The sequence below is a fragment of the Acipenser ruthenus genome, chromosome 15 (genome assembly GCF_902713425.1).
Source record: "Acipenser ruthenus chromosome 15, fAciRut3.2 maternal haplotype, whole genome shotgun sequence".
Taxonomy (NCBI): domain Eukaryota; kingdom Metazoa; phylum Chordata; class Actinopteri; order Acipenseriformes; family Acipenseridae; genus Acipenser; species Acipenser ruthenus.
In genome coordinates, this window is record NC_081203.1 from 6,825,594 (window position 1) to 6,853,203 (window position 27,610).

The 27,610-nt window shown below is 35.0% G+C and overlaps 2 protein-coding genes across 3 annotated transcripts in view; one reads left to right on the top strand and one right to left on the bottom strand.

The window, feature by feature from the left end:
* Nucleotides 1-27,610, bottom strand: part of LOC131697532 (MORN repeat-containing protein 5-like) — a 59,525-nt gene that overhangs the window by 15,159 nt on the left and 16,756 nt on the right. The window lies entirely within an intron of this gene.
* On the top strand, nt 1,659-23,933 carry LOC117422157 (LIM/homeobox protein Lhx6-like). 2 transcript variants are annotated; one of them, XM_058987067.1, is made up of 10 exons: nt 1,659-1,849; nt 2,416-3,039; nt 4,145-4,216; nt 5,089-5,277; nt 7,284-7,405; nt 14,015-14,235; nt 15,732-15,832; nt 15,924-16,019; nt 16,951-17,125; nt 18,675-23,933. In XM_058987067.1, the coding sequence occupies exons 2-10, from the start codon at nt 2,962-2,964 to the stop codon at nt 18,758-18,760; spliced, it is 1,140 nt and encodes a 379-aa protein (XP_058843050.1). In that variant the 5' UTR covers nt 1,659-1,849; nt 2,416-2,961; the 3' UTR covers nt 18,761-23,933. The 2 variants fall into 2 exon arrangements, with proteins under 2 accessions (XP_058843050.1, XP_058843049.1); XM_058987066.1 differs by having other exon boundaries at nt 1,659-3,039.

Genomic DNA, 27,610 nt, shown 5'->3' on the forward strand with positions numbered 1-27,610 from the left:
AATAATTCCTGTTATGTTAGCTGGTTCTCATACATTTTAATTAGGCTTTTGCTACAGTCGGGTCTAAAATATTATACACTTAACAAAGGTATTGACTGGATTTATGCTATGGCCCTGAAGAAAAGAAAAAAGGTATCTGTGACACCGCTGTTCATTAGCGTTTAGCACAGTGTCATCGGCACCAAATACAATGTAGAGAAAGAATGTGTTAAATTGCACAACAGTTATTTCTTGGTTGCGACAGTAAAGCAGAAGAATAGATGAACCATTGTAGAGGTAAATGGCGATAAATATCCAGCCGTGTGCGCACGCCTCAAAATAACGATTACAAAGGAAACTGACTGTGATCGGTAGACTATTACTTTTAATAATAATAACAAAGTATCTTGCCTTAGGTGCTTTTTTCTCATCAAATGGTGCTTAGGAAACAAAAAGGTATACATAAACCCATATTATCCTGCTGCAATAGACTTTTCACCTGTTTGCTTTTAAATTCAGCTTTCCCGGTGCGAAATGATCTCAAAGCAACAACAACGACTGGTTTAGTGTAGACGGGACATTTGTAAACAACTCACTCAGAAATATATATATATATATATATATATATATATATATATATATATATATATATATATATATATATATATATATATATAACTTTTTTTTTTTTAAATGTCGGACGCCCATTAAAAACTGGACACAATTTCAAGACACGCCGAATTTGAAGAAACGGGGCTAAATAAATGACAATATAGTGGTCTATAGCCAGTTCTTGTCAATTCATTTGTTTTTAGTCTTGTCCACACAGGGAGCACAATATTAAAATATGTTACACTTTACTTGTTTTTCAAATTGCATGTTATAGTTAATATACCTGTAGCATATATCACAGTTTTTTTAAGCACTCCAAGGTAAATTATCAATATAAACTATATCCTGCTCTTTTGATTTTTATCTTTCCTCTTCTAATATTGAGTATATTTTAACTATATTATTTTTCGTCCTTATAATTAACCTAACGGACATTTGTTATAGAATGCGTCAATTTCTGAAATTCACTAGTGTTTTTAACTAATTTTCAATGTTTTAATTCTAAATGGTTTAAATATAGTGTCTCCGGCCAAAGTAGCTTTACACAAAACACAATCTAGGGAAGAGTCTAATAAAATAACGCTTTTATTTTAAATACATCGAATACAAGAGAATTACAGACTAATCACAAACTATTCAGAAATGTACCTGAGCTATACTGTAATGCATTTCATAATTCGGATAAACATTATTTGGTAGAATGGTGTTTAACCACTAAGAATAAAGGGCTACAGCCCAAACATTATGATAATGTGTGATGCCTGTAGTTAACAAGCTAATTATTTCGTTTTCTAAAATAGTATAGTTTAAAAATAGAAATCTAAGGTCTATGCCTAAAATATTTCAACAAAAACGAAATCCAAACGACTTCATAATAAATGATTATTATGCATTTATTTTGTAACAAAAAAAAAGTGTATATTAATATTATAAGCACGTGTACAATAGTACAACAAATGTATTAAGAATAGCATTCAGGTTGGTACCGAAATGGTTAATCCGTATTTCCATATTAACTCTTCCTATCCAGGTTTAAAGATACCCCGTAGTCGTGAAACATGACACAACTTCACTTCATTAAACATGCAGTGGTCCATAGCCTGATCAAATCGAGTAGGCGCGTTATACCACAAGCATGCTATATACATAATTAACTGTCTAGTTATAAAATCATATTCGTTAAATAGTGCATCAGCTTAATCTGATCATTCTTGAAATGAAGAAACATTTTGGTATTGCAAGGGGAAGAATAATAAGGGTGAGTCTCAACTATTTTAATAAACGAATGGGTACTTTATATAGCCTGAAGGATTTTACTGAAAGAAGTCAATGCTGATTATATCGTATGTGTGCAATCATCTGGGGATCTTAATGTAACCAGTTGAGTGATATACTTTGTGAATTTAAAGGCTTTCAGCCCTGAAAATAAACTAAATAAATGTTAACAAAAAAATAGAAAAATATGTCACAAAAATATCTATGCAAAAAACAAACAAACAAACAAAAAAAACACGTTATTTTCTACTGTTTACCTACATAAATATGTAAACAAGAAGGCCTACATACATACACAGGCATACGTGTGTGCATATGAATACACAGGCCTACACTGAGGAAAGTGGACAGTTTACACAAACAAATTAAAATACACGCCTATATACGAAAATGGTCAATTATAATTGTGTTAAATGTCGAACTGGCATTAATTAACGGCATAAACCTAAGTAATAAGTGTTTGTGTTTTTAGCCTAATTTAATTCTAAGTGCTGTTTTTGTTTTTGTTTTTTTCATTGGCGCCTATATATTCTGGGACTCATCCCCAAGCCTACTTCATAAGTGTACAGCAAGTCTTTCCCCCGGAGCATGAGGAGGTGGTGATCCTGCGGCAGTCTCTGGTGTTCTTGCACTTTCTTGGAGATTGAGCAGACCAGAGCTGCCCTTCCAGCCTCTCAATTTCATTTCATTTACTTCCTGCCTCGTTGCAAACTTCATCCCAACAGGAAAAGTGGAAGGAAGAATTTTACAAACTCCTCTAAACAGTCACTCGAAACAGCCCCCCTCTTTCTCAGTCTGCTATCACATCCAAGCAGTTTACTCTTGCGCTTTCCTTGTTAAACATCGAAAGTGTCTGGAAAACTAACAGTTCCAAAAATAAAAAAAAATAAAAAACTAACAACAAAACAAAAACATCATATCTGCTGGTGCTGCAGAAACAGAACCCAGAGGACTACCTACCTACCTTTTTCAGCGCTGCTTTCTTCACTTAAACAAAACGTTCACCTTCGTAGCGGATTTATCCATTGCACTCGGAGAAACGTTGGGATAAACGTTGCCTCAGTCCCAGACAGGCGTTTTTAGGATAATTTTTTCATGTATTGGAAAAATGAAGCTTTGGCCCCTTTACCAGCGGGAAATACATTTGTATCGGAAGGAATTCCAGTTAAACAGGTAATATTGGAGAAGTTGTACCTACACACGAGCAGAATCAGACCGTGCCATTTTATTAAAATGGATCATTTTTGTATACTGTATCTTGCCTCTAAAAACTGATAGCAAAAGGCTGCCAAGAAGCAACCATTATGTTTAACATTATTGTGAATGTCAGTGGTCAAAGAAATATATTACAAATAATTTACAAGGCTGATAAGATATGAAATGTTAATAGTTTGAGCGTCAACAAGAGTCTATTTGGTTAATACGACAATTTATTTTAATAAATTAATGTTTAAGGTCTAAAGTTAAACAAGTAGTACATTTCATTTGTATACATTTTAAACCAAACTTAAAAAAACATAGAGTGTACATCGTATGAATGCGGGTTCAAGAAAACCCCCTATTAAATGAAGCTTGGGGGACTAACCGCAGCGTTGAATTTCAACAGTATGCAGATATGTAGATGAGAAGCAATCATCACAGAGCTGAAGTAAATAAGAACGAGTCGCTTTTTATTGTCTTCTTGAATACTGTCTTAATAGCTGAAAATGTGTTGCGTTTTTTTAAATATTAATGCGACGCTATAGATCTAGAAATCACGAGTCCTTTCATCACTAAGGATCAGCTGCGACTTGTGGAAAAGTGTTCTTGGTATGAATAGTGTGATTTCCAATACAGCCACTTCACATCGCATTTCAGATAAGAAAAATTCGATTTTTAATTACTACCATTAAAAATCAAATGTGCAATTCTTTGGGTGGCCTGATGCTTTTTCTGACTGACAGTTGAAATTGACACTCTGGGTGGCTCTTAGGCATTTCAAGCAATTTCTAATTGCAGGTAGTTTATTTTTTTCAGTGCCTTGGATTGCATGGGAACTAAACGATTACTTTAAGAGGCACGGGTTAAGTGCAGCATAAAAAAAATCAATCCAAATTCAAATCGCTTCATTAAAAAGACAGGGCTTTTGTTGAAAAGGGCTTAAATGCACAGTAAAATCGTTCTTATTTATTGTTTTGGTGCTTTATAAAGGCTGCACTATAACAGGAGGGTTTAAAGCCAGAGAAAAAAATCCAAGGTTACTTTCCATTTAGGCTTTCCTCCCAAATTTGTCTTCAAGGTGATTTCTGAAGACAATCACAACAAGCAAGCAACACCGCGCTGTTTGGAAAGCAGGCATTCACAGATAATGGTAAGTAGATATTTATTTAATGCAAAAGCTTTGTGTATTATTGATTTATTATATTATGGGATAAATCGATTAGCCTTTTCTTTTGATGCGCATTCTGTGTATTATCTTTTAAAATGCGCCTAGTACCGGTAAGCAGACAACACTGCGATCGAGTGATTGTTCTGCATTTTTGCGGTGTGTTTTGGCAGGTCAGGCGCAGATTGATCATTTAATTTTAACGATGTTCAGACCATGGGATACATGGGTTAAAACTAAAAGACAATACAACTACGGTCAGTTCCAGTTTCACTGACAATACGTTCCACTGGTGTATATTTCAGAATGCGTTGTTTATTGATTGATTTGTTTATTTATTTATTTATAAACAATTATACTTTTCACTGAAGTTCTGAGCTCTCATGATTCAATTATAGAAAACGTATACACGTTATCGGCAATTATATCGTACTTCATCTAACTTGTAGGCACAGTCCTAGCCTAACTGATACTTTTAATACACAAATAAAATAAATAAATACACACTTAAAGACCGCTGTCAGCTGTTTATTATATATATATATATATATATATATATATATATATATATATATATATATATATATATATATATATTAGTGCATATATGGCTACAAAGTTGAATACAGCAAGAACACAAAGTTGTTTTCATTTTTCTTTGGTGATTAGAGACAACATAATTATCTTAGAAAGAATAACACAAAAACAAACCCAAAATAGAACGCTTAACACTAACATATGCCTGTTGCGTTTATGAATACATTCCTACTCTGTGTGTGTGTGTGTGTGTGTGTGTGTGTGTGTGTGCGTGTGTGCGCGCGTGTGTGTGTTTAATATATGTCTCTCACCCCCTATAGTCTCACTCGGATGGTGAATCTCATAGATCCAATATGGATAAGGAGGACGCTCGATCTTCGACTCCATCGCCTCGATCATCGACTCCATCAGTTTGTTCTCCGCCTTCCTCCTCTTCCTCCATACCTTCTACGGGGAAGAACGTTTGTGCCAGCTGCGGGCTGGAGATCGTGGACAGATATCTACTGAAGGTGGGTACAGTTCGGGCACTTGAGCCAGTCAGCTGGAATGGTTACGGGTCCTCTAGTGAAGTCTCTGTCTCCCTCCGTATACAACATGTTTTATTCCAGACTTCTGGGGATAGGCCTATGCCATACAACAACTGGTACAAGTGTATGATTTGACATGTGTTGATTCTGGGATTGTGTATCGCTGTTTTATACAAATCAAATATTTGTTTAGTTGTATTTTTTTAGACTCACTATGTGAAACATTCACTGTAGCAAAGCGTAAAGTAATTTAAAAAAGAACAAAAGAGGTGGGCGTGCCGGGAAGATTTAAAAAGCGCTGTGACAGATTTATAGGGACTGTCCTGTCATTGAAACAGTATGTCAAGGAATCATTTTGATTTATAGACCCGAGTGCATTTTTTCCCGCTTAAGATTTTTACTGTAACTGTTGTCTATTTGGGTCTTTTCACAGCGTATATGAATACATAATTCAGAAGGCCATTCATTTTTAAAATTTGACGAATTGTTTAGGCCTGTATGTTAATGTATTCCAGTAAAATACATTCAAATAATGTATAAACTATTAGGCCTATATGTACACTACTACTACTACTACTACTACTACTACTACTACTACTACTACTACTACTACTAATAATAATAATAATAATAATAATAATAATAATAAACATCACACATATAGAATGCATTTCATTATCAGTCAAATTAATAATGCAATTATTACAAACGCTTAAACAATGGGCCTCAGGTAGTGATAGTGTTAGTTTTAGTTGACGTTGCAACAGTGGTGAATGGTGAAAACATGTGCATTTAGCTGAGGCCCCGCTGTACATATTTTGTAACTTTGTAACTCTCCATGTTAGTTCGGTTTTTTTTTTTGTTGTACTCTGCTACACACAACCGATTAGCCTTTTTCTAAAAATAACACAGGCAAAACTGCAGTGCAGGCACAGCTCAGTGCGTGCAGACCAGTTGTAACAGCAGAACAGCGCGACACATCGAAAACGGGGCTAGACCGGAGCCTTATTAATATACGAAAAAAACAAACTTACCAACAGGTTTTAGCGTCTTATACGTGTTATTGTAGTCTATTTCTGATCAAGCTGAAATACAATAATCGTTTCAATGGGTAGGCCTAATATGTACCACTATGTGTTTGATAAAGCATATCGATCTATTCTCGGTTTCAGGTATGAACACGAGTAGCTCTGTAGGGCCACACCTGAGTTTTGAGGGATTTTACAGACGTTATATTGATTTAATTAACTTACAAGATCAACAGTTAGTTTTCAATTACAGAGGATATGTTGTGATTTATAACATATGCCCACACAACTGGACTTTGTAGGCCTATACTGTAAAAAAAAAAAAAAAAAAAGCAGTATTTTTCAGGCATGTTATAAAAATTTTAAACATAGCTTATTTTCTTAATGTTTTGTCTATAATTAGAGATGGTTCGTTGGTACAACAGAATTGGGTTCGATATTTTAAGATTATAGAATTGTTACAATACACTATACTCAGGACCTCGGTGGAGTTGCTATATTCAGATTGATTTCAAGTAAAATAAACAAGTTGATATACAACCGTTCTAAAATAGTGGACCTCTACTTTTACAAACCTTGGTTAGTAATTCAGTTATTGTACTGTACGGTTTATATTACCTGTTCTGCGTAAAAGAAAAGTTTGGTCTGCTAAACCATATGCATCAAATTGTAGCAGATTATGTAGCCTACTGTGTGTATATTTTTAAATGTTATTATTATTATTATTATTATTATTATTATTATTATTATTATTATTATTATTATGATGATGATAAAAAAATGATATACTTTGTAATATGTTTTTATTTGATTACCACCTCGGTTCATGACATATGCGTTCCTTGTTATTCATATTTTACTTGAAACCCATATTGACATTTGGCACTCTTAAATTGAAATCACCCAGACTTTAACCTCGAAGTGGTTAACGGTTTTTTTTTTGTATCTGTTACCTTGCAGGTGAATAATTTAATCTGGCACGTGCGGTGTCTGGAGTGTTCAGTTTGTAGAGCTTCACTGCGGCAGCACAGCAGCTGTTACATCAAAAATAAAGAAATCTTCTGTAAAATGGATTATTTCAGGTAGGGAACGTTTTAGAGTTCATTTCCAAAATAGCAAATAAGATGGTTGGTTGCCAAAAAAAAAAAAAAAAAAAAAAATGATATCATAAATACGGGTTGAATGCTATTTTTGCATATTGTTAATATTTGATATATACTTACTGAAATTCAATTATGGAACACTTGTACTAAGGTGTAAGATTTCGTGGTTTATTGAAGATATTGTTGCCTAAATGCGCGATAGAGCGTGAACCAATGATCTGTCTTTTCAAAGAAGTATTGCTGAAAGTAGTGGCTGGCATTATACGGTGCATTTCAGCGCACGAGTCTGTAAAGTCTGAATGTTGAAATGGACGTTTTAGCTCTGCAGTAAGTGCTTTGCTCGATGGGTATTATTTGTTAGTGAAACGAATGCAAGAGGAGACATTTAATGTGATCCATAAACATGAATGGTTAATACTTGTCTAAATAATGATGATGATGATTATTATTATTATTATTATTATTATTATTATTATTATTATTATTATTATTATTGTTGTTGTTGTTGTTGTTGTTGTTGTAAATCAAACGTTATTTTAGATTTTATTCATCAACATTATCGTTATATTTCAGTTATAGTATCTCAAGCTAGCCTTCACTTTTCCTTTTCTTTCATTTTCTGTATTATTCTCATTTTTTCTCCGGCCATTGCTAATACTGACACACCTGAAATGCAAATAACAAGTCTGTCAATTCAATCGACACGAATTCGTTTAATAAGATAGACGTGTCCTGTAACATCGTTTAGGTATACCATTTAAATTTGTCGGAATACTTTTATTTGCAATTATTGTTTTAGAATTTCCAACCCTTGGGTGAATTGTATTTCATTAAATATTATATTTGGTCTTCTTCAACACTGGACACATATATTAGTTTTAAGAATTAGGGGGATTAATCAATCTATAGATGCTGAAACCTATGATAACTGTCTTAATGCTGTATTGGTGTCATCGGATTTAACCCGTTATTAATCTATGGGTTATGCGGTTTCTAATGGGAGAAACGTCTGACCGATCAACTTGATCCTTTTTACTTGTTTTTTGCAGATTCTTTTTTGGCATTAATTCCACCGTTAAATATGTTCTGGTCTAGTCTGGATCAGTTAAATCCTAAACACCATTGAATAAAACGTAGTGAATGTGAAGGTATACAGTTATATTTGCACTCTCGTGCTAATGGTACTTTTGATCAGTAGTTGGAATTATTCTTATCCTAGGTTTTGGGTGGAAAAAACATACAGTATTCTTATTTACTTTTCCTTTAAAATGATAAATGGTTGCATGGCATAGCTGTAAGACTTTACTGAAATATGGCATTCAAATGACATGCAAGTGTAATATAAGCAGTGCCTGTGCTGATACAGAGTATTTTCAAATGGGATGACACACGATTCTATATAAAAGGTTCAATATTAAATTAACAAATCTATTTAAACTGTCTGTCGGATGTCTTTTGAATAACACATTGCAACAATAAAACATATATAGTTATCTGCATATAGATCAGTTCACATTATGGAAATGCACTTATTTGTTATTTTTTCATATAAATAAACTTGATATAAATAATCAGAATAAAATAAAGCAGAACAGAGTTAGCTCTTTTGAAAACAGTTGAATAGGATTATTCATGTGCTATTCACATGAAATATTTTACTTAGGTTATCCCAAACGCACCCTCTTTGTACACATAAAAAACAATTAAAGTAATCATTCAAATTTACCCAAAAGAGACAATATACATGTTTATTTGCATTATTATTTTCATTTAAAGTCAAAATGTCAGGTGAAAATGAGCTTTCAAACCTGATACGTTCAGGAAAACATTTACCTTCTGTTTATAGATATACTTTATAGATATACTGGTAGGAACACAAATATAACTTCAACCAACAGACAGTATAATAGCATTTATGTTTAAACCAAGTCAATTTCACTTCCTAACTGAAATACGCAGTTACATTTCACTCATTGAGGAATAATCGCAGGGCCAGGTACTTAGAAATGACAAGCATCTTGCTTTCTTTTGTAGATGTAGCCTGATAGACTTACTACCATAAAGCAATCTTAGTATGTCATCAATTAACACCATTGCATAAATAAAACTAGCATTTAGAATAATTTGCAGAACAACCCACTTTATTTGAACCATGTCCTCTCATATCACAATGTATTGATTAAAACCTGTATTTTCAACAGATCCATAATATTGGGCAGCAGTGTGGAGTAGTGGTCAGGGCTCTGGACTCATGACCGGAGGGTCGTGGGTTCAATCCCCAGTGGGGGACACTGCTGCTGTACCCTTGAGCAAGGTACTTTACCTAGATTGCTCCAGTAATAACCCAACTGTATAAAATGGGTAATTGTATGTAAAAATAATGTGATATCTGTAACAATTGTAAGTCGCCCTGGATAAGGGCGTCTGCTAAGAAATAAATAATAATAATAATAATAATAATATTAACAGAATAAGGACATGTGATTGCTGAAGCATACTGTAAATTAAATTTGACTTTGGTACATTGTCCACAAATTAACCATGAACAAAGGCACAGGTCATATTATAATTTAAATAATGTATATTTATGCAGTATAATGCATTCTCTGATGTTGTGCAACTGTTTTAATATCCATAAACAAATGCCTGTGTTATCTGTTTATGCGATTGTACCAATACTATAATACATAGCACCTTGTCCATGTTTACTTTGCAAAGACCGTAACAGGTAGATGCAGTCTTTATAGAATGTCTTAGAACTTTATTCATAAAAAAACATTTTTCTGTTGAACTGTATTGCTGGTATTATAATAGCACAGTTATTAGAAATATTTTACTGTCACTAGGAAAGAACTCGGTAGAAAATATATCAAAGTACTTGTTATACCGCTGTATATGTACTTTATTATATACAGGTAGATTCCTCCTATGAGATTTCGTTTTCTGTTTCAGTATATTTAACTTTTTGATTCCCTGGGTGTGTAGCAGTTGTACCAGAAGAAAGCTGGGCAGCAAAGGGTTAATTCTCTTTACAGTAATTTGACTCATATAAACAAATGAATATTGACTCAAAACCCACAGTCGTGTTTAACATGTTAAAGGATGTGTGTCTGCTAATATATATATATATATATATAGGGTATGATATGGAAAGGCTGGTAAAGACTCACATTGTTAAATGTCTGAATATAGGTAGACTTGTACTGTAATTGTGAGAATTCTGAAAGCCGGTGTGTAGATGATTTTAATTTGTGCCATTTCTATTAACTGGTAACGGAATGTAATTGCAGGAACTCAAACTGTAGTAACGTGAATGCACAGCTATACCTACACACCGTAGAAGCAGCGCTACACTGTGATGGCAACACAAGGCCACACATGTGGTGCAAAGATACCTATAATCAAACCCTTTCCAGACAACCTGGATAGGAACATGATGCTGTTGAGACTCTGTCTGATAAATGCAAAGTAAAAACAGAACATGAGAGGAGAGACCGTGCAGGCTACATGCAACAGGCACTGCACAAAACCTTTTTCTTTATTAGACGGTTTGTTAATCAATGGGGTCTTTGTAGGCATAGTAATTATTTAACATGCTGAAATGATATTTGGCAGGGCTGTGGTTAGACATGTTTCATTGATTTTCTCACATTAACTTGGGTTTTCTGTTGTCGATACTTGATCTTAAGATGGCATGCCATCTGTGTCTTTCACTGGAAGGAGAACAGCCCCACACAGCTTAAAATGAAGCTTTCCCTTGTTTAAGAAGCTCATGTAAATTTGAGCTTGTTTTAAGCTCATGTTGTAAATATGAGCTGTTGTTATAATACTTGCACCTTTAAACTGGCGCAACCTCAATTCCCTGAGATATAGTTGGATGATGTCATTCATAACCCCTTACTGCTGACAGAAGTATGTCTATTTGGATCACAGAATTTGTAGGGATCCTCAAAGCAGTGGCAGTAGGCACAATATCATTATAGTCTACTTACAATGTGCTCTCGGTCGCTGCTGTTATGCAGTGTCATACATCTTTATTTTAATGTCATTTAATTGAACATTTTAGAATGTCACATGCCGTTTGAGAAATACACACATGTGGCCGCGGCCAAAAAACTATGAGTACCGCTGCACTCGAACTACTGTTGGGAATTCAAACAAACTGGAGAGTCAACTGGGTTGGCTTGCTGAAAGAACGTAGTAAAAAGGAAGGAACTAAATTGAACATATTGGCGGACACAGACGGCAGCTTTAAATACACTAATGAGATCTGTTTTTACATTCGCTTAATAAGAAATATTCCTATCGGCATTGCTAATTGCCTAAAGTGATTATTTAACAGGACCATTTTACTTTTGGAAAAATGCTTTATTAGATGGAAAAGGTATGGAGAAAGACAGTGATTTATAGTCATAAAGAGGTATGTAATAATGTCTATAGGACACGGTCCAGTGAAATACAGTAGACTAATCCAGACCCCGGTAGTCCGCCCTGACCTATAATCCACACCACTCAATCATAATGAATTACACACTGATAGCAGCTGTTGAAACCCATGCCTCAAGGTTTTGTTACTGGTTGTTGATTAAATTTGTTAGGAGAGAAAAAACATAAAACCAAGACTAGACAAGTTTTTATAGTATGATACAATCAGTGCTCTAGACAAATCACTAATCTGAACAGGGATCGCTTCCAATGGCTTGCATTAGAGAGCATCAGCAGTAGATTATTTCAGTAACACTGACACATGTTGATATATTGCATTTGCTTATCAGCTTATTATCTACACTTTTCAGTAAGACATGGATATACATGATTTAAGACTGATCCATGCAAAGTAATAGCAGTAATTCACAGTTCTGACATCACAAGATGATAATTCTATTATTTCTGTCAATCAACCCTCTCTAAATACAGCACGCATGGTCCATGAAATATTTACAGTTACCAAGATACAAAGTTCATCAGTTTATTAAAATCCATCCATGTTATATTATGAATCTGTCATTTCAATAGAGTTTGCATAGGAGTAACATCTGAACAACAAATGTTTTGTTGTTATTTTGTAATGTCCTGAAATTTTCTTTTTTAAATGGTCACAAATTCATAATGAATTGAAGTGGAAGGGATAGTAAGTAATGCATAGGAATTCATAAGAATTGAAGTGGAAGGGACAGTAAGTAATGCATAGGAATTCATAAGAATTGAAGTGGAAGGGACAGTAAGTAATGCATAGGAATTCATAAGAATTGAAGTGGAAGGGACAGTAAGTAATGCATAGGAATTCATAAGAATTGAAGTGGAAGGGACAGTAAGTAATGCATAGGAATTCATAAGAATTGGCAGCCATTATTTTAAATATATTATTGGAATTCACAGCATCTGTTATTCCATAACTTATATTATTTATTAAATGAGGTTTCATACATGTAATGTACTGTGATTCTTGAAATGTATTTTTGTTTATGACTGTAAGTCGCCCTGGATAAGGACGTCTGCTAAGAAATAAATAATAATAATAATAATAATAATAATAATAATAATAATAATGTAATATTAAGTATATGCATATTTTAGGACAGAACGAAAATGATAACACACTTACAAGAGTACTAAAAAAACCTATAAAACATTATATAATAAAATTAAAGTGGTTTCCTTAAACCGTTTCAGAGAGGAAGTTTATAAGGATTCCATACAGCATTATAATAATTATCTTTCAAGCATTTCAGAAAATGGTTCTATCCAAACTACAATGAATGAAAGCTGAGACAAATTTAGTATTATGGGCTCTCAACATCCTAAACCTCTGTTTAAAAAAAACTAATTTTCCTTGTGAAAAAAAAAAAAAAAAAAAAATCTGTAAAAACACATAATCTCCAACTTTTAATTTTCAACTGTCTCAGACATATGTGTAAGCCAGCTTGGAGGGAAGTCCATCTGTGGCAAATTAGATGCCTTTTTCCTAAACTGAACAACAGGAACGTTGTTCCCTTCAAGTTGGGATTTAACTATCTATTATTTAAATGATGATGTTTTTAAAAGGTGCTTTGATTAGTAAATCATAATTCAAATGAAATAACATAACAAATCCAACACAGATGGAAACTCCCTTTTTAATTCTGTGTGTAATTCAGCGAACACTATGTCCTTCATCATGTAAACTTGGTTGGTAAATTAAAATGCATCCATAATATAATTGCAAAGAGCAGGCTAGTTTATTGTTTGATATTGTTAGTTGCTATTATCAGTTTCTAACAAGCTTAATTATAAAGCAAAATGGGTTGTAATTCAAAAAGATGGTGGACAGCGAGTGTACATTTTTTTTATTGCCTGTAAAATTAAACTCCAATTGTAACCATAAAGTGGCCATCTACATGGATGTATTTTTTTTTTCTTTTTTTTTAAACGGCACCATTTTAATAGCTATAGCTTTAAACCTGGTTGTTATTATGGTTTTTTATGTTAATCTTCTGCATTAAACAAAAAGCACTGCAACACTAGATTCATGGACAATCCAATTCAAAAGCTCATTTAAGGGTAAAAAAAACAAAACATCATTCTATTTTGTTTGTTTCTCCCTTGCAGTCGATTTGGTACAAAATGTGCCCGGTGTGGCCGGCAGATCTATGCCAGTGACTGGGTGCGGAGAGCCAGGGGCAATGCCTACCACCTGGCGTGCTTTGCCTGCTTCTCCTGCAAGCGGCAGCTGTCCACGGGAGAGGAGTTTGGACTGGTGGAAGAGAAGGTGCTGTGCAGAATCCACTACGACACCATGGTCGAAAACCTGAAACGGGCAGCGGAGAGTGGTATGTTGTTTTGAGCCCCCCAGCCCTTTCTTTTAACATGCTCATAACCACACATGCAATTCTGCAAATCGGCCAGTGACACACAGATTTTGGGAAGTGCAGTTTTAAAAATTCAGTTTTGTAGGTAAAAAAAAATACATTAAAAAAGCACTGGATACCGAGCTTCTTCTGCAGGGCACTGGTAGTGTTAGCAGGCCTTTTTTATTGTACATAACTTTACGTTAAACCATGCTTCATTTAAAAGACTGTTTTGATTAATTACATATGTTTGCTATTAAATAAACTAGATATATGTTAAAGGGATTGGAGCATACCTGTGTTATTGTGTGTCAAAGCTTTAGAGAATATTTACAACTAAACTAACAAAGCTGTCTTTAAATAAATGGTGATCTTTGCATATATTTATCATTTGAATTAAATAAGTAAAAGTAGTTTAAAGTTTGCAGCCAAAGCTTGCTTGTGTCTGCCTCATTTGGGTTGACCATAAACTGTGACAGAAAGCTGAAACAAATGCTGTACAGTCAATGCAGAATATTTCAAATTACACAGAATTCCTTAAAATCTCAGTTTTACAAAATGCTAACATTCCCTTATAACTCTATTCTGAACAGTAGAACTACTGCATTTAGTTCAGGTGATCTAAAATATTTCTAAACTTTTCCATTCAAAATCTGAACTAGTTTTGATTTAAAAATATTTAGACACAGGTTAGACCTGATTTTCATTTCAAGCGAGTCTTTAAGAAAGTATGTATGAAGCATCTGTATTATGGTGCACTAAAAATAATTTCTACCCAAATTGGAAGGCAATCCATAAATCATTTCATCCTAGTGATATTATACACTGTACTGCAAAACCCCTGCCAAATTCTTAAAAATAATTAATTTTCCAAAACAACTGTCACATTTTCTAGAATTATTCACAAGCTTCCAACTTTCTTGACTACTTTTAATGCCTTTCTGTATAACTCAAGACCCCAGAATAAATGGCTTCCTTTATTAATCCCAACCATACCCAGTACTAACAATGATCACATAGCTTTTTACATTTCTTGCAGATCCCTCTTAATAATTGCTCCTGAAAAAATGTTTTAATAGCTTTAATAAGGGAAATCACAGTCGATTGAGAATGATTGCTATTTGTAATTACTGTTACACTAAACTAGTTATTAATGCAAGGATGCAAGTTTTGTTCCCTACTGTAATTTTTTTTATAATGATGAAATATTCATGTGCATATTTTTAGTGTTTACCCGGGTTTTTTTCCCCGGTCTAGTAATGTTACAAAATACAACCAAAACAACAAGCAATAGAACACTGTTAAAACATTCCCAATTTTACAATCTGTAATACCTTTAACATACTAATTTAACTATATATGAATTTACAAAATATATCTTCTCCAGTTTTTATATTTTTGATCTGTTTGTGTGGCATTTGAACAATCAGCTTATGTATGGCATGGTGATCTTTTTTGTTATATATTTCTCTCTTTAGGAAGTGGAATAACTTTAGAAGGAGCTGTTCCGTCAGAGCAGGACAGTCAACCGAAACCAGCAAAGAGAGCACGCACTTCATTCACAGCAGAACAGCTACAGGTGATGTAGGCCAAGAACAACAGCAGCGTTTTATAATCGCACATTAACAGAGGTATTGGCCTGTGTTGCTAATGCTCAGTTGTCGCCACAGGTAATGCAAGCCCAGTTTTCACAAGACAACAACCCAGATGCACAAACACTTCAGAAACTTGCAGACATGACAGGACTAAGCAGGAGAGTAATACAGGTAAGAAATGATGTGTTCCTACGCTGGAGAAATGAAGAAACTAGCATTCTTCATTAAAGCCTGGTTGACACTATTTTAATGAAGGCTGTTCAACTACATTTAATAGACTCTAAACCTGCTGTGTAAAAGGTTGTTAACTGTTTCAACTAGCAAATACATTTACAATAAATAACTACTATACAAATACAATGACAAATGTGTCTTAAGTGTATCACTATTGAGTGTTTTATAGTTATGGATGGAACAAATAGTTACACTTGATTTACTGTACTATTATATAAAAAAAATAACATTTTCACAGTTAACATATTTTACTAACATGCACAAATGATTATTTTTGCATATGTTATGCGTCTTTTTGTTTTGTTTGGGAAGTCTGTGGGCATGTTTATACTAAAAAGAAATGCAGTAACCGCAAGGCCTTACCGACAACTCAAACTGTACTCCAGATTCCTATTGTTTGGATTAAAATCAGTAAATTACTAATTAATGTTGAGAGACTTTTCCCAATTTAATAATAATAATAATAATAAACCCATTTCATTTAAACTTGTAAATGCAAATTAATGTTTTAAAATCTACTTTTAGATCTTTGACTAATGTTTCAACTAGAAGTATTTCCTAATGTAAAAATGTTTATTTTAAGGTTAAACTATAAGTCAAGTAGACAGATGTTTTGGTGAGTGTCTTTTCCAGTACACTAAAGAAGGCACGAGCCAAAATATCTGTCTGTTTCTTATAGTTATACCTTAGAATTCAGACTTTTTGAAGCTGAAAAGTAGATGAAAAGTATTTCTACAGATTGTATACAAAAGGTTCTCTGTAAAGGTAAAGTCACTTTCGCAGTGAGTTTTTTATAGACCATAATCAACACTGCTAGTGATAAAATATGTCAACACCAGTAGGGCAATCATTGTTGGTTTCTTTTCAGGTTTGGTTTCAAAACTGCAGAGCAAGACATAAAAAGCATACCCCCCAGCACAGCGGGCCTCCACAAGGGACCCCCCAGTCCAGGATGCCCCCTTCCCTCCCAGAGGAGATTCATTACTCCCCTTTCGGCAGTCCTGATAGGGCCCGCATGGTAGCTCTGCACGGATACATCGAGAGTAAGTAGCTTCCAGGCATTGACTCGAGTATCAGCTTAGGAAGTGCTGACTCTTTCATTCCTGTAAGAAGAGCTTGGCGTTCACTTCTCTCTGGGAGGTGGTGACACTTTCACCAGGCAGCAGTGACGGCTGCTGGGGGTGCAATTATTCCAGAAATATACGTCTTTCTTTAAAAATAATTGTTTCAGTCAAAAATACATACAGAATGATGGAAGTTATGGCCTTGAAATAGACATTACAGTGGACAAAAATTGTACAGATGTATAAAAATATACAGTACATAAAAAAATGAAAATATGATTAATGGGTTTTATTGTTTAGTGTAATAACTACAGAAAGGGATATGGATAAAGAAATAGTTTAAATGTTAAAAGTGTTTGCACAAGGGGGCTCCCGAGTGGCGCATCCAGTAAAGGCGCTCCACGTGAGTGCAGGATGCGCTCTATAGCCTGCAAGTCACGAGTTCGAATCCAGGCTATTCCTTTGCCGATTGAGGACGGGAGCTCCCAAGGGGCGGCGCACAATTGGCCGAGCGTCGCCCGGGGGAGGAAGGGTTAGGTCGGTCAGGGTGTCCTCGGCTCACTGCGCACTAGCGACCCCTGTAGTCTGGCTGGGCGCCTGCGGGCTTGCCTGTAGCTGCCTGAGAGCTGCGTTGTCCTCCGACGCTGTAGCTCTTGGGTGGCTGCATGGTGAGTCTGCAGTGTGAAAAAAAGCGGTCGGCTTGACGGCACACGCTTCAGAGGACAGCGTGTGTTCATCTTCGCCCTCCCGAGTCAGCACAGGGGTGGTAGCGGTGAGCCGACCGTAATAAATAATTGGCCATTCCAAATTGGGAGAAAATAATAAAAATAATTGGCAACAACTAAATTGTTAAAAAAAAAAGTGTTTGCACAATTACTCCAGAGAACCATGCTAATTATACGTGTCCCTATAGTGTAGAGCATGATGGGAAAGATTGTGCATTAATTGAGGTTGTACAGCATTCAAACTATTCAACCCAAACCTTGTTTTTGGCGTACAGTGCTTCAGTAATGCATTTGTTTGGTTAATTCACTGTTTGTTGACAGCTGTGTTTTCCTGTGTAATGGCCGTTCACTGAGTCACTGTTTTCAATATTTTAAGGACATACATAGCATAATAAAGAGGAATCACTGTACTCACAAGACCTTTAAAAAAAACACACACACAATCAAATTCATTAAAAAAAATAATTTCCCATATGTTAGATTTTTTGAAAAGTATTTAAAAGTGTTTTGAATATTTACTCACGTTAGTTATTATAATTACTAATTTGTTCCAGCACATAATATGAAGAAATATAAGAAAATACACAAAACAAAGAACCCATACAAATCATAGTCCATAATTATGCAAAACGTGATTTAGATGCACTGCTAAACTCTAGCGATTTACATAAAAATAAGGCTAACATATTTAGTATCATGCTCTTAGTATTGTCCCACCCCAATTATTTCATTGTCTCGTAATGATTTGAAATGTAGCAGATAGAAAGCCTCAGTTCTGATACTTTCCTCTTTTTATTTTCCAGGCCATCCATTCTCAGTGTTGACAACACAGACTATTCCTCACCCTCATCAAGCCATGGCACTAGCACAATTACCACTGAGCCGCTAGTGTATTCACACAGACTGTTCCACTACATCTTTAAAGAGGAGGCAACACTTTGAGCTGTGTCTCCTAAGCCGGGCCACGCTTGATCTGTGTATCGGACCTGCTACAGTGATTTACATTTCTCATGATGCAAGCCTCACATCCCACATACTGAGATGTATTTGCTTCAGAAGAACAACATGGAAAATAAATAATCCCGCTGACGCCTGCATTGGGGACTTACTTTTAAGAAATGATGCAGTCACAAAAAATCAAGTTTTCTTGGAGAGCAAAGCCTTTGTGAATTTTGGAGTATTTTTCTTTTATTTTTGAACACCCTTTCCAGTAAGAGGGTGGACCAAAGCCACTGTGCTTTGTTGTGTTCTTTTAGTTTTTCCTTGCTTGTTCCCAAAAAAGTTGTTGGTCTTGGAGAAATGTTTGCTGCATATTTTACTGTTTGTTAATGTCAAGGTTTTGAGTTGCAACTAAGACAAAACTAAGATTTACTCAGCCAGCATCACTCTGTTACATACGTCACCTAACTCAGACAGGTAAGGTTTGAAGCCTTTTTTAAATTAGGAAAGGTTTTGAACTTCTTTGTGTTCATGTTTTCCCTTAAAAAGCATCTCAGCACAGGTATGAAATATCACAGTTTTCTTATTGTATTGTTGTTATTGTTTAGATTGACTTTGTATATCATTATGGTGACTTTTTAGAACTCAGTTTAAAGCATCACAGTGGTCTAACTACAGCTGGTACACCAGAGTGTAACCATTAACCCGTCCCCCTGCAACCCTGCCCCGAGTGAATGTAAGAAATACCACATTTTATTATATTTCTTACATTCCTCTGCGGCAGAGCAGAGCTGGCATACAGGGCCAGATTTGAGAGCGGGTTGAGAGCTGACTTGAGGCCACAGGGGTGCTTTAAATGTGTGGTGACTGAATCAGAAAATTCTATACAAACCAACTCTAAACAACAAGAGGAACGCATTAGTCAAAGAGTAAGTAGCTTGACATTACATGTTGGCTAGATCATCCAAAGTGTGCCAGCACCATTCAGTGAACAGCACTGTAGTGCCAGAAAAACAGAAAGGAACTTCATCCAAAAAGGAAAAGATCACTGGGCAGTGCTGACTCTTACTTCTATAAAGACATAAGCCTAAAATGACATTTGAAACTACTTGATTTTTAACATGCAGTTGCTGTGATATTTCACATGTGTACTCTTTAAGTTGCACTGTAAACGTGTTTGCACTTCCATCCAGTTCCTCTTCTCTCTTTATAAGATGCACCGGATTCTGCTTTAAACCTGCCTACTATCAGCCTCCTTTTAGAGTGTAAATTGTGACTGAAACTGACTTACAAGAACGAGGTGCAGGTTTTATAAAACAGAAGTATGCCAGGGATGCTATGTGCATAACAAAGGAATGATTCATGTGAGGGACAGCTTGTTTACACAAAAGTGTGTGCTACATGGCACAGGTGTTTCTGATTTACTGTCCAACACCACTAGTATTTGCTCCACTGATCCTTTTTTAGCTCTAGTGCATAGTTGGTGAAATATTATTCCAAACCGAAAAGGAAGTCGATGTTACAACACTAATTTACATATTTTTTTCTTAAAGAAAATGGATTGACCGTTTTTTATCCTGGGTACAGCTGAAGGTATAATTGGTGTTACACATTCTTAACAAGCAGTATTTTTAAATAGTAGTTCATACATTATGTTTATTAGTATGATTGATTCCACTTTTATAAAAGAAACAGACCTACTAATGCATCCTGAATGTATCACCCGCTTAGGGATAAGAAAGGGTTAACTCTTGCACATTTGTAAATGCTTTACAAAGCAGACCAATGCTTGCCTTCATTTTCCTGTTTTTTTTAAAAAACAAATTTATTAATCTTTAATAATTAATGCTGGGGCAAATATTTGAATATTGGATGCCCATGTCCATATTCGTTCATATAACAGAATTTACAAATGACTGCATCACAAAGACATCATGCAAAGAAGACCAGAGCATGAATGCCATATGAAATGAACACCCCAGATTCTGCTAAACAGATTTTTTAAATGTTTCTCTCCTTTGTGTGATACGGGGTACCACTTTTCTTTTTACTCCTGAGAGATTTTCTTTTTTCTTGTACTACAGTATGAATTATTCCAGTTAATCCAATTTGAAATTATAGTTGAACATGAACAATCCATGTTTGTTCCAGGACTTTATATTAGTGTTGAGAAAAACATGGATTTGAATATTATTTTACAATTCAGATGAATGTTCTAAATAGATTTAATTAGCTAAACATGTATGTAGCACTATATCATATAGTAAATAATTATATCTAGAGTATTATAACCCCGTCAGGCATTCATCAGTGTTATACAATTCAAACAGTGTTGAATAGAGGATTATTCAAATGTTTGTCCCAGCACTATATTATATAAATCATTTTTATTTTATTTTTGCTTTCAAATGAAAATAACCCCATTATACCTAAGAATATGTTCAAATAAATGCAAGTACAATTAAGACAAATAATACTTTAATCACCGGATGGACATCATGAATGGTCCTTTACAAAATTAAATGTGCCCACTACTTACGTTAATTTTACAAGTAGCAATTTAATATTGAGTCATGAAGGGAAAACCCTAGCTGTAAAACCATAAGAAGTTATCACCTTTAAGACAAAAAACAAGAAATCACAGTGTTTTAGTTTCTATAAATTCACATTTGTTTGTATGCCTGTATATATGTATTTATTTATGAATGAATGTCTGTGCATTTATGTACGCGAGTGTGTGTCTGTTTCCCTCCTCTGTATGTGTTTTTTGTGGGCTGTATTTCTAAAGTAAACCATCAGATTCCTGTTTAAATCTTAGCACAGTAGGGGCATTATTCACAAAACTTTAAAGAATGTTTATTATGGATTTTTTTAAGACTGTTTATGAACATACTCTAAAAGTCAAAAAGTGCTTTGAAAAATTACAGTAAACTGATAAACTCTCGCTAAAACTGTTAAAAAAAAAAAAAGGTTTGTGAATAGATTTATTCATCAAAAAAAAAAAAATAACATAACATTCCTTAAAATATTCCTTTCAGGTTTATAATAGGGCCCAAGGTGATGCCAAAGGTTTCCTTTTAGTATTACGAAGAATCAACAGAAATCCACATCAAAATGTGTAGCATTGTATGTGCAGTGGACACTATCCTGTTGATAAGGTTTGCATCTGTATAAAAAAAAGATAATTTGCAAGATAATGATGGGCGAGATGATCACATGGAAACTGCTCAAGATTCACTGTGTTCCATATAAATGTTAAATATTCCTAGCCATACTGTCTTGAATCTACACCTTTAACAGTGTGCTACTGGACAGTGTGTTCCTTTTAAAGTACACCTGTGCATTACCATCACTTCATAGAGCTCCAGTTTTCCCTTTATAAAAGACACACACATTATGGTAATTTGATTTTAATAATACTAGGAAAAGCGATGGTTAGTGAGGAGCTGCTTCTATGAGCTTTACAAGAACTCCCAATCCCAGCTGCCTCATTCTTTGGCCGTCCTCGCTGCTTTTAACATATGCCAGGTCTCTGCGTTCCTTCATGTGACCTGAAGTAAAATAAGACTGGCAGATACACATTTACCATAATCTGTGTGTCTTTTACACAGGGAAATGTAAGACCTATGAAGTAATGGTTATACATAATTAAGATATACTGGAGGTTTTGTGTTCGCTCTGTGTTGTGTACTGTTTATAAGTATTCATGCTACCATACTATCAGCAGTGGCGCTAGAACAATTATTATAGTGGGGTTGCTGAAAGCCATTGAACAAAACCGTAACTCCGGCTGTATATAATGGAAGCCATGTATTTGGTCGCTATTATGTTAAACACTTCAAGAAAACGAAGCATCAACACCTGTTTATCTATTTAAGTAAAAAATAAAAAGCTAACCATAAAACATTTAGCAGAAACAAATCGAAAAGTATCGCACTGCTATGATCCACTTAAATACTGCAATTTAGAAATGTGTGCTGGTAAGAACAGGTTGAACAGCTGTATAGACTTGCGCTCTGGTGTCATGCTGGTGATTTTTTCATCAGGAAATGCACATCTAGCACATCCACAATGTAACTGTACGTGGGTTTTTAACATTGCTTCACAAAGCAGCACCCACAGTTAGCCGCATTTGTGACCAACTGATTTTAGCGTGTGGTGCCAATCAGAATTTACCAAAAAACCCGATATTCTTTTTTGGGCCATTTTCAATAACCGCTCTGCTGTATACAAGCTTCTAATCCGGTCCAACTACTAACTGACTCTCGTGAGATCGCAACCGTGTGATTTAGGAAATACCCGCCCCTGTTCTGACAGTCAGCACTGATTGGTCTGTTATTGTTTGTGTTCAAACACAATGGAAAAAGCAGTGCTTTGCACACACAGCTCATAAGATTCACCAAACTAGCAGGATTTATGATTGTACTTCAAGCCAGGGGGTGCACCCCAAGTCACCACGCCCCTGAATATCAGTAAAAACTAGAACTAAGCCAGTTTTAAAACAATGCATAGTACTTTAAATGAAAACATATCACGAAAGCAATGAGAATCACTCTGAAAGAACCTTGGTGTACATTAAGATATTTAGAAGATTAAGTAGTATTTTGGTTTTAATAAGAACAAAGAAGGTGGGACTGGGGAGGGGGGGGGGGGGGGAGAACTGGTACAGTTAAAATGCTCTGTCATTGAAGCGGGTAGCTTCTTGTAATACTGTTTCAGCACATTTCTTTCTGGTCTTGTCAAATCTGGGTGTATATACAGTAGTTGTTTACAGCAGTCTTTGTGCAAAAGGGATCACTGCTTTGTATAAAGCTGTAAGTTAGTAGGTCTTGAGGTTAGGGTTCACAATGTGTCCCTAATGAAAAGGGCAGGCAAGACATCACTGTTCCAGTATTTATTGAAAACAGTAAAACACATGTAAGCACTTTTTCAAATGTCTGTTTTGTTACATAAGTTGGTTTTCTTTAATTGTATATTGTAAAATGTATTATTTGTGTAATAAATGCAATAAAAAAATGAGCATAAGGAATAAATGCTACACGTATCACAAACAGTGTTTTGTACAGATGGGAACCAAGGCAGAATGAAAAGTACTCTTGTAAATAAAAATGTTTTGAAAATGACTGAATACAAGACTGGTGTTTGACAAGTTAGTGTTCAAAACAATGCAACCATAAAAAAAAAAATATGGAAACACAACTATGGCCTGATTTCCATGCATCTTAAAAAGTCGATACTCCCTCTCCAGTTATTAGTTATGTGACGTGGGACACACATACCACGCACATTCCTATAGGAAGTGCATGTCTAAAACACTGTACGACTATGAAGGGTGGGCAAATTATGGAAGACCATACAGGTCAAAACATGTTATTTAGTACACGTTTCAAATATTCTGTACACGTATTGATTTGGACCAATCAAACTACATAAAATACTCTGCCTTCTAAATAAATGTAAATGAACTATGCATTTTCTACATAGCGGCTGGTCATTTTACAATAGTACCTATGTAGGGGCTGGTCATTTTACAGTCATGCAGCGTAATTACAAGAGTAGCCAATCATCTTCGGGATAACATCTTTTTAATTTCTGATTTTATTATTATTATTATTATTTAATTATTTAGCAGATGCTTTTATCCAAAGTGACTTACAAAAATAAAACAAAACATTACAAGAAATATTACAGATTGCCAAATATTATACAATATTACAGGCAATAAAAATGCAAAACAAACACGTATATACAATATATACAAAATAAATACAAATAAAGGAAAATACAAAAAGGCATATAAATAGGAATTTGCAAATAAAGGTTGACTACGTGGGTTTTGAGAAGATGGCAGAAAGCAGTAAAAGACTGAACAGTCCTGAGGATAACAGGTTCCATGAAATACATCAAGTAAACTTTAAAAAAAAACAAGAATAAGGAAAGTTGCAAATCATGGCAGAGAGAGATTTTCTTCTACGGTGCAAATATAGATTTGCTGAGTGCTGCCGACTTCTTGAGACAGACAGTGTTGACCATGACACGGTTCAGTTTGTATTAACAATGTACACAATGTTTTTTTGTTTTATTTTCTAATTATATTTCAGTTTTACACTTAAATATTGAGTTACCATAGCTAATATTAAATTGAATGTCAGATCTTTCAACACTTGTTTAATTACATATTAGTTACAGTGGGGTTAACCACTGAATCAAAGCGATTTCCAAGGCTCTGAAACCGCCAGTTGATGCTCGTCTCAGAGGATCTGGGTCTATCCATCTTTCATTATACTTTACCCATGCCAAGTCCATCTTTTTTAAAAATTTTAGTGACCAATTATTATTATTATTTATTTTCCCCCAATTTGGAATGTCCAATTATGTTTTTTCTCCTCACAGCAGCGGGTCCCCACACAGCACAGACTTTCTGAGGGTGTGTGAGTGTTCTCCGATCTCACAAGCCTAAAGCCAGAATTGCTTTTATGCCAAGCAATCCAGAGCAGAGGTGGTCGAGCTACCAATCCTGGAGAACAGAGATCAGCCCTGCCTCTTATCCACTCTGAATGTGCTCGGTGTCTGGCCAGTAGGGTTTGCTGTAGGGTGCGCGATGAGGAGAAGCAATCCCTGCTGGTTTCCTATCCTCCACCCCGTCAAAGCTAATGCAACTGCCCCCCTCGGGGTCCCCGGCAAAGTTCGGCCTCTTTGCATAGCCCGGACGCGAACTGGCACCGTCCAAGCTGTGACTCATCCTGCACTCCCATCGGCAGCGCTTTAACTGGATGAGATAATTTATTACACATACTATTTTCTTTAAATTCATTGTTTCTCATTTAATTTTCAATGATCTGATTGGCCAAATTAGTATGTGTAAATAATTAAAATTGCAACACATACTAAAGTCAAATTAGAACGTGTACCTAAATATTTTAAACGCATACTAAATAACGCGTTTTTGACCTGGATGGGCTTCTATAGTAAATCGCCTTCTCACACTAAAAAGCCATACAATTGACCAAAAACTGTACCTTATGCTTACGACATCCCATTGGTGACGTAACCTTGCGCAACTTTCTACAACAGCAGAGGCCGGACCAAGCAATCCTTTTATTATCTGAGATTTGCTGGAAGTAGCCATGGGAAGGTTCTTTGTCCAAATAGGAAAGAATAAGCATACAGTACAAAGGGTTTAGAGACCACCATTATTTATTTATTTTTGTGTGTGTGACACCGGTTATTATCTTTCAAATTATTGCCATTTGACTCATAAAATTATAGTGCTTTATAATTTGGTTGTTTTATAAGCAAGGTTATAAAAAATACTGACGCTACTACAAATCAAAAAATGCAGCCCTTTGCAACACATAAATACACAGATAAATAAATAACAAAGCTCTTTGGAAAGCACAGATATCTTTTCCATCCTTTTACACTTTTGCTATCTCCATGTTTGGTGATCGGATAGCCGATTGCTTTAAGCTTAAACGTTTCTGTGCCTTAGCTATAAGATCCAATCCACTGTACACAAGCCTTAAAAAGCATCTATCATTGGTACCTACCAAGGACAAAAAAATATAGACAGTGGAGTTTTAAGAGACATGTTGTCAAACATAAAACTAATTGAAAACACCTTTAGACCATTTTATAGGTTCCTAATTATTAATCAGCAATCTAAAGGAAACCCATCAGTCTCACGATCCCTGAGGTGCCTGTTCAAATTTAATAAGATTTGTATTTCATTTTGACGAATGTCAGGCAGCAATCATAAGTCTAAAACTCTATTGTCAGGGTGTTCATGGTTCATAGTTCTTAGTAATGAGTTTCCACTGCTGCTTTGTGCATAGTATGTCAGAAAGGAAAGGAAAGTCATGCATAAGAAAAGGATTGATCTTATATTGCAAAGAATTTCCAGAATCCTGTTTCAACCAGGGCAGGTTTAGGGATGACATGTGCATGCAATGATTTTCGATCTCTAAACCACACCCAGCTGAAGAAACTAAAGATGTAAGCACGTTTTTATTATTGTGCTCCTTATTATATTAAGGAAAAGTATGAGAATTAGGTCCACATATCTCTACGGATAAATCTGAATGCATACTGTATTTTAGATATTAGGTATTACTACAAGAGAAAAACGTAGGAGCAAATCATTTACACAGAAACAGACAATTTAATAAATGGAATCAGCCTAAAATCTGAACACAACCATCCCTGTTACAAGCATCCCAGCTCAAAGAAGTTTTTATAGAAAATAAAATGAGCTAAATAGAAATATTAAACAACTCCAGAAATCTTTGAGAATATGTGCTTTCTACCATTAACTCTAAATTACACTCTAACAGTAATATTTATAGGAAATAAAAGAGGGTAATTCTGTCATGCAAAGTATTCTTTGTTCTGTGCTTAATGGGGATTTTATTCGACTTTAGTGTAATGTGGTACAAAAAGCAGGTCCACTGAACAACAGTGACAATATTGATCATCTATTTTAATGCTTTATTTAAACCTATTATAGTAATGATATTAAATAGACTAGTAGCACTTAAGCCAGTACTGGGTATTGTATTGCAGTGGAAAATTAAACTGGAACAACACAAGTAAATATAGGATATAGGCTTTTTTTCACTTATTGGTGAGATTGTATTCATCTCGGTCTTAACCATTGAACTCGCCAACTCTTCTGATCAATTTCAAGCTGTGCAATTTCCTTTCTTTTAGAAGTATTAAGTGGTCCAACTGTGATTTGATTGCTCTAATGCTCTATAACAGATTATTTGGAATGTCAGAACCTTAGCTGAGAAATACTCCT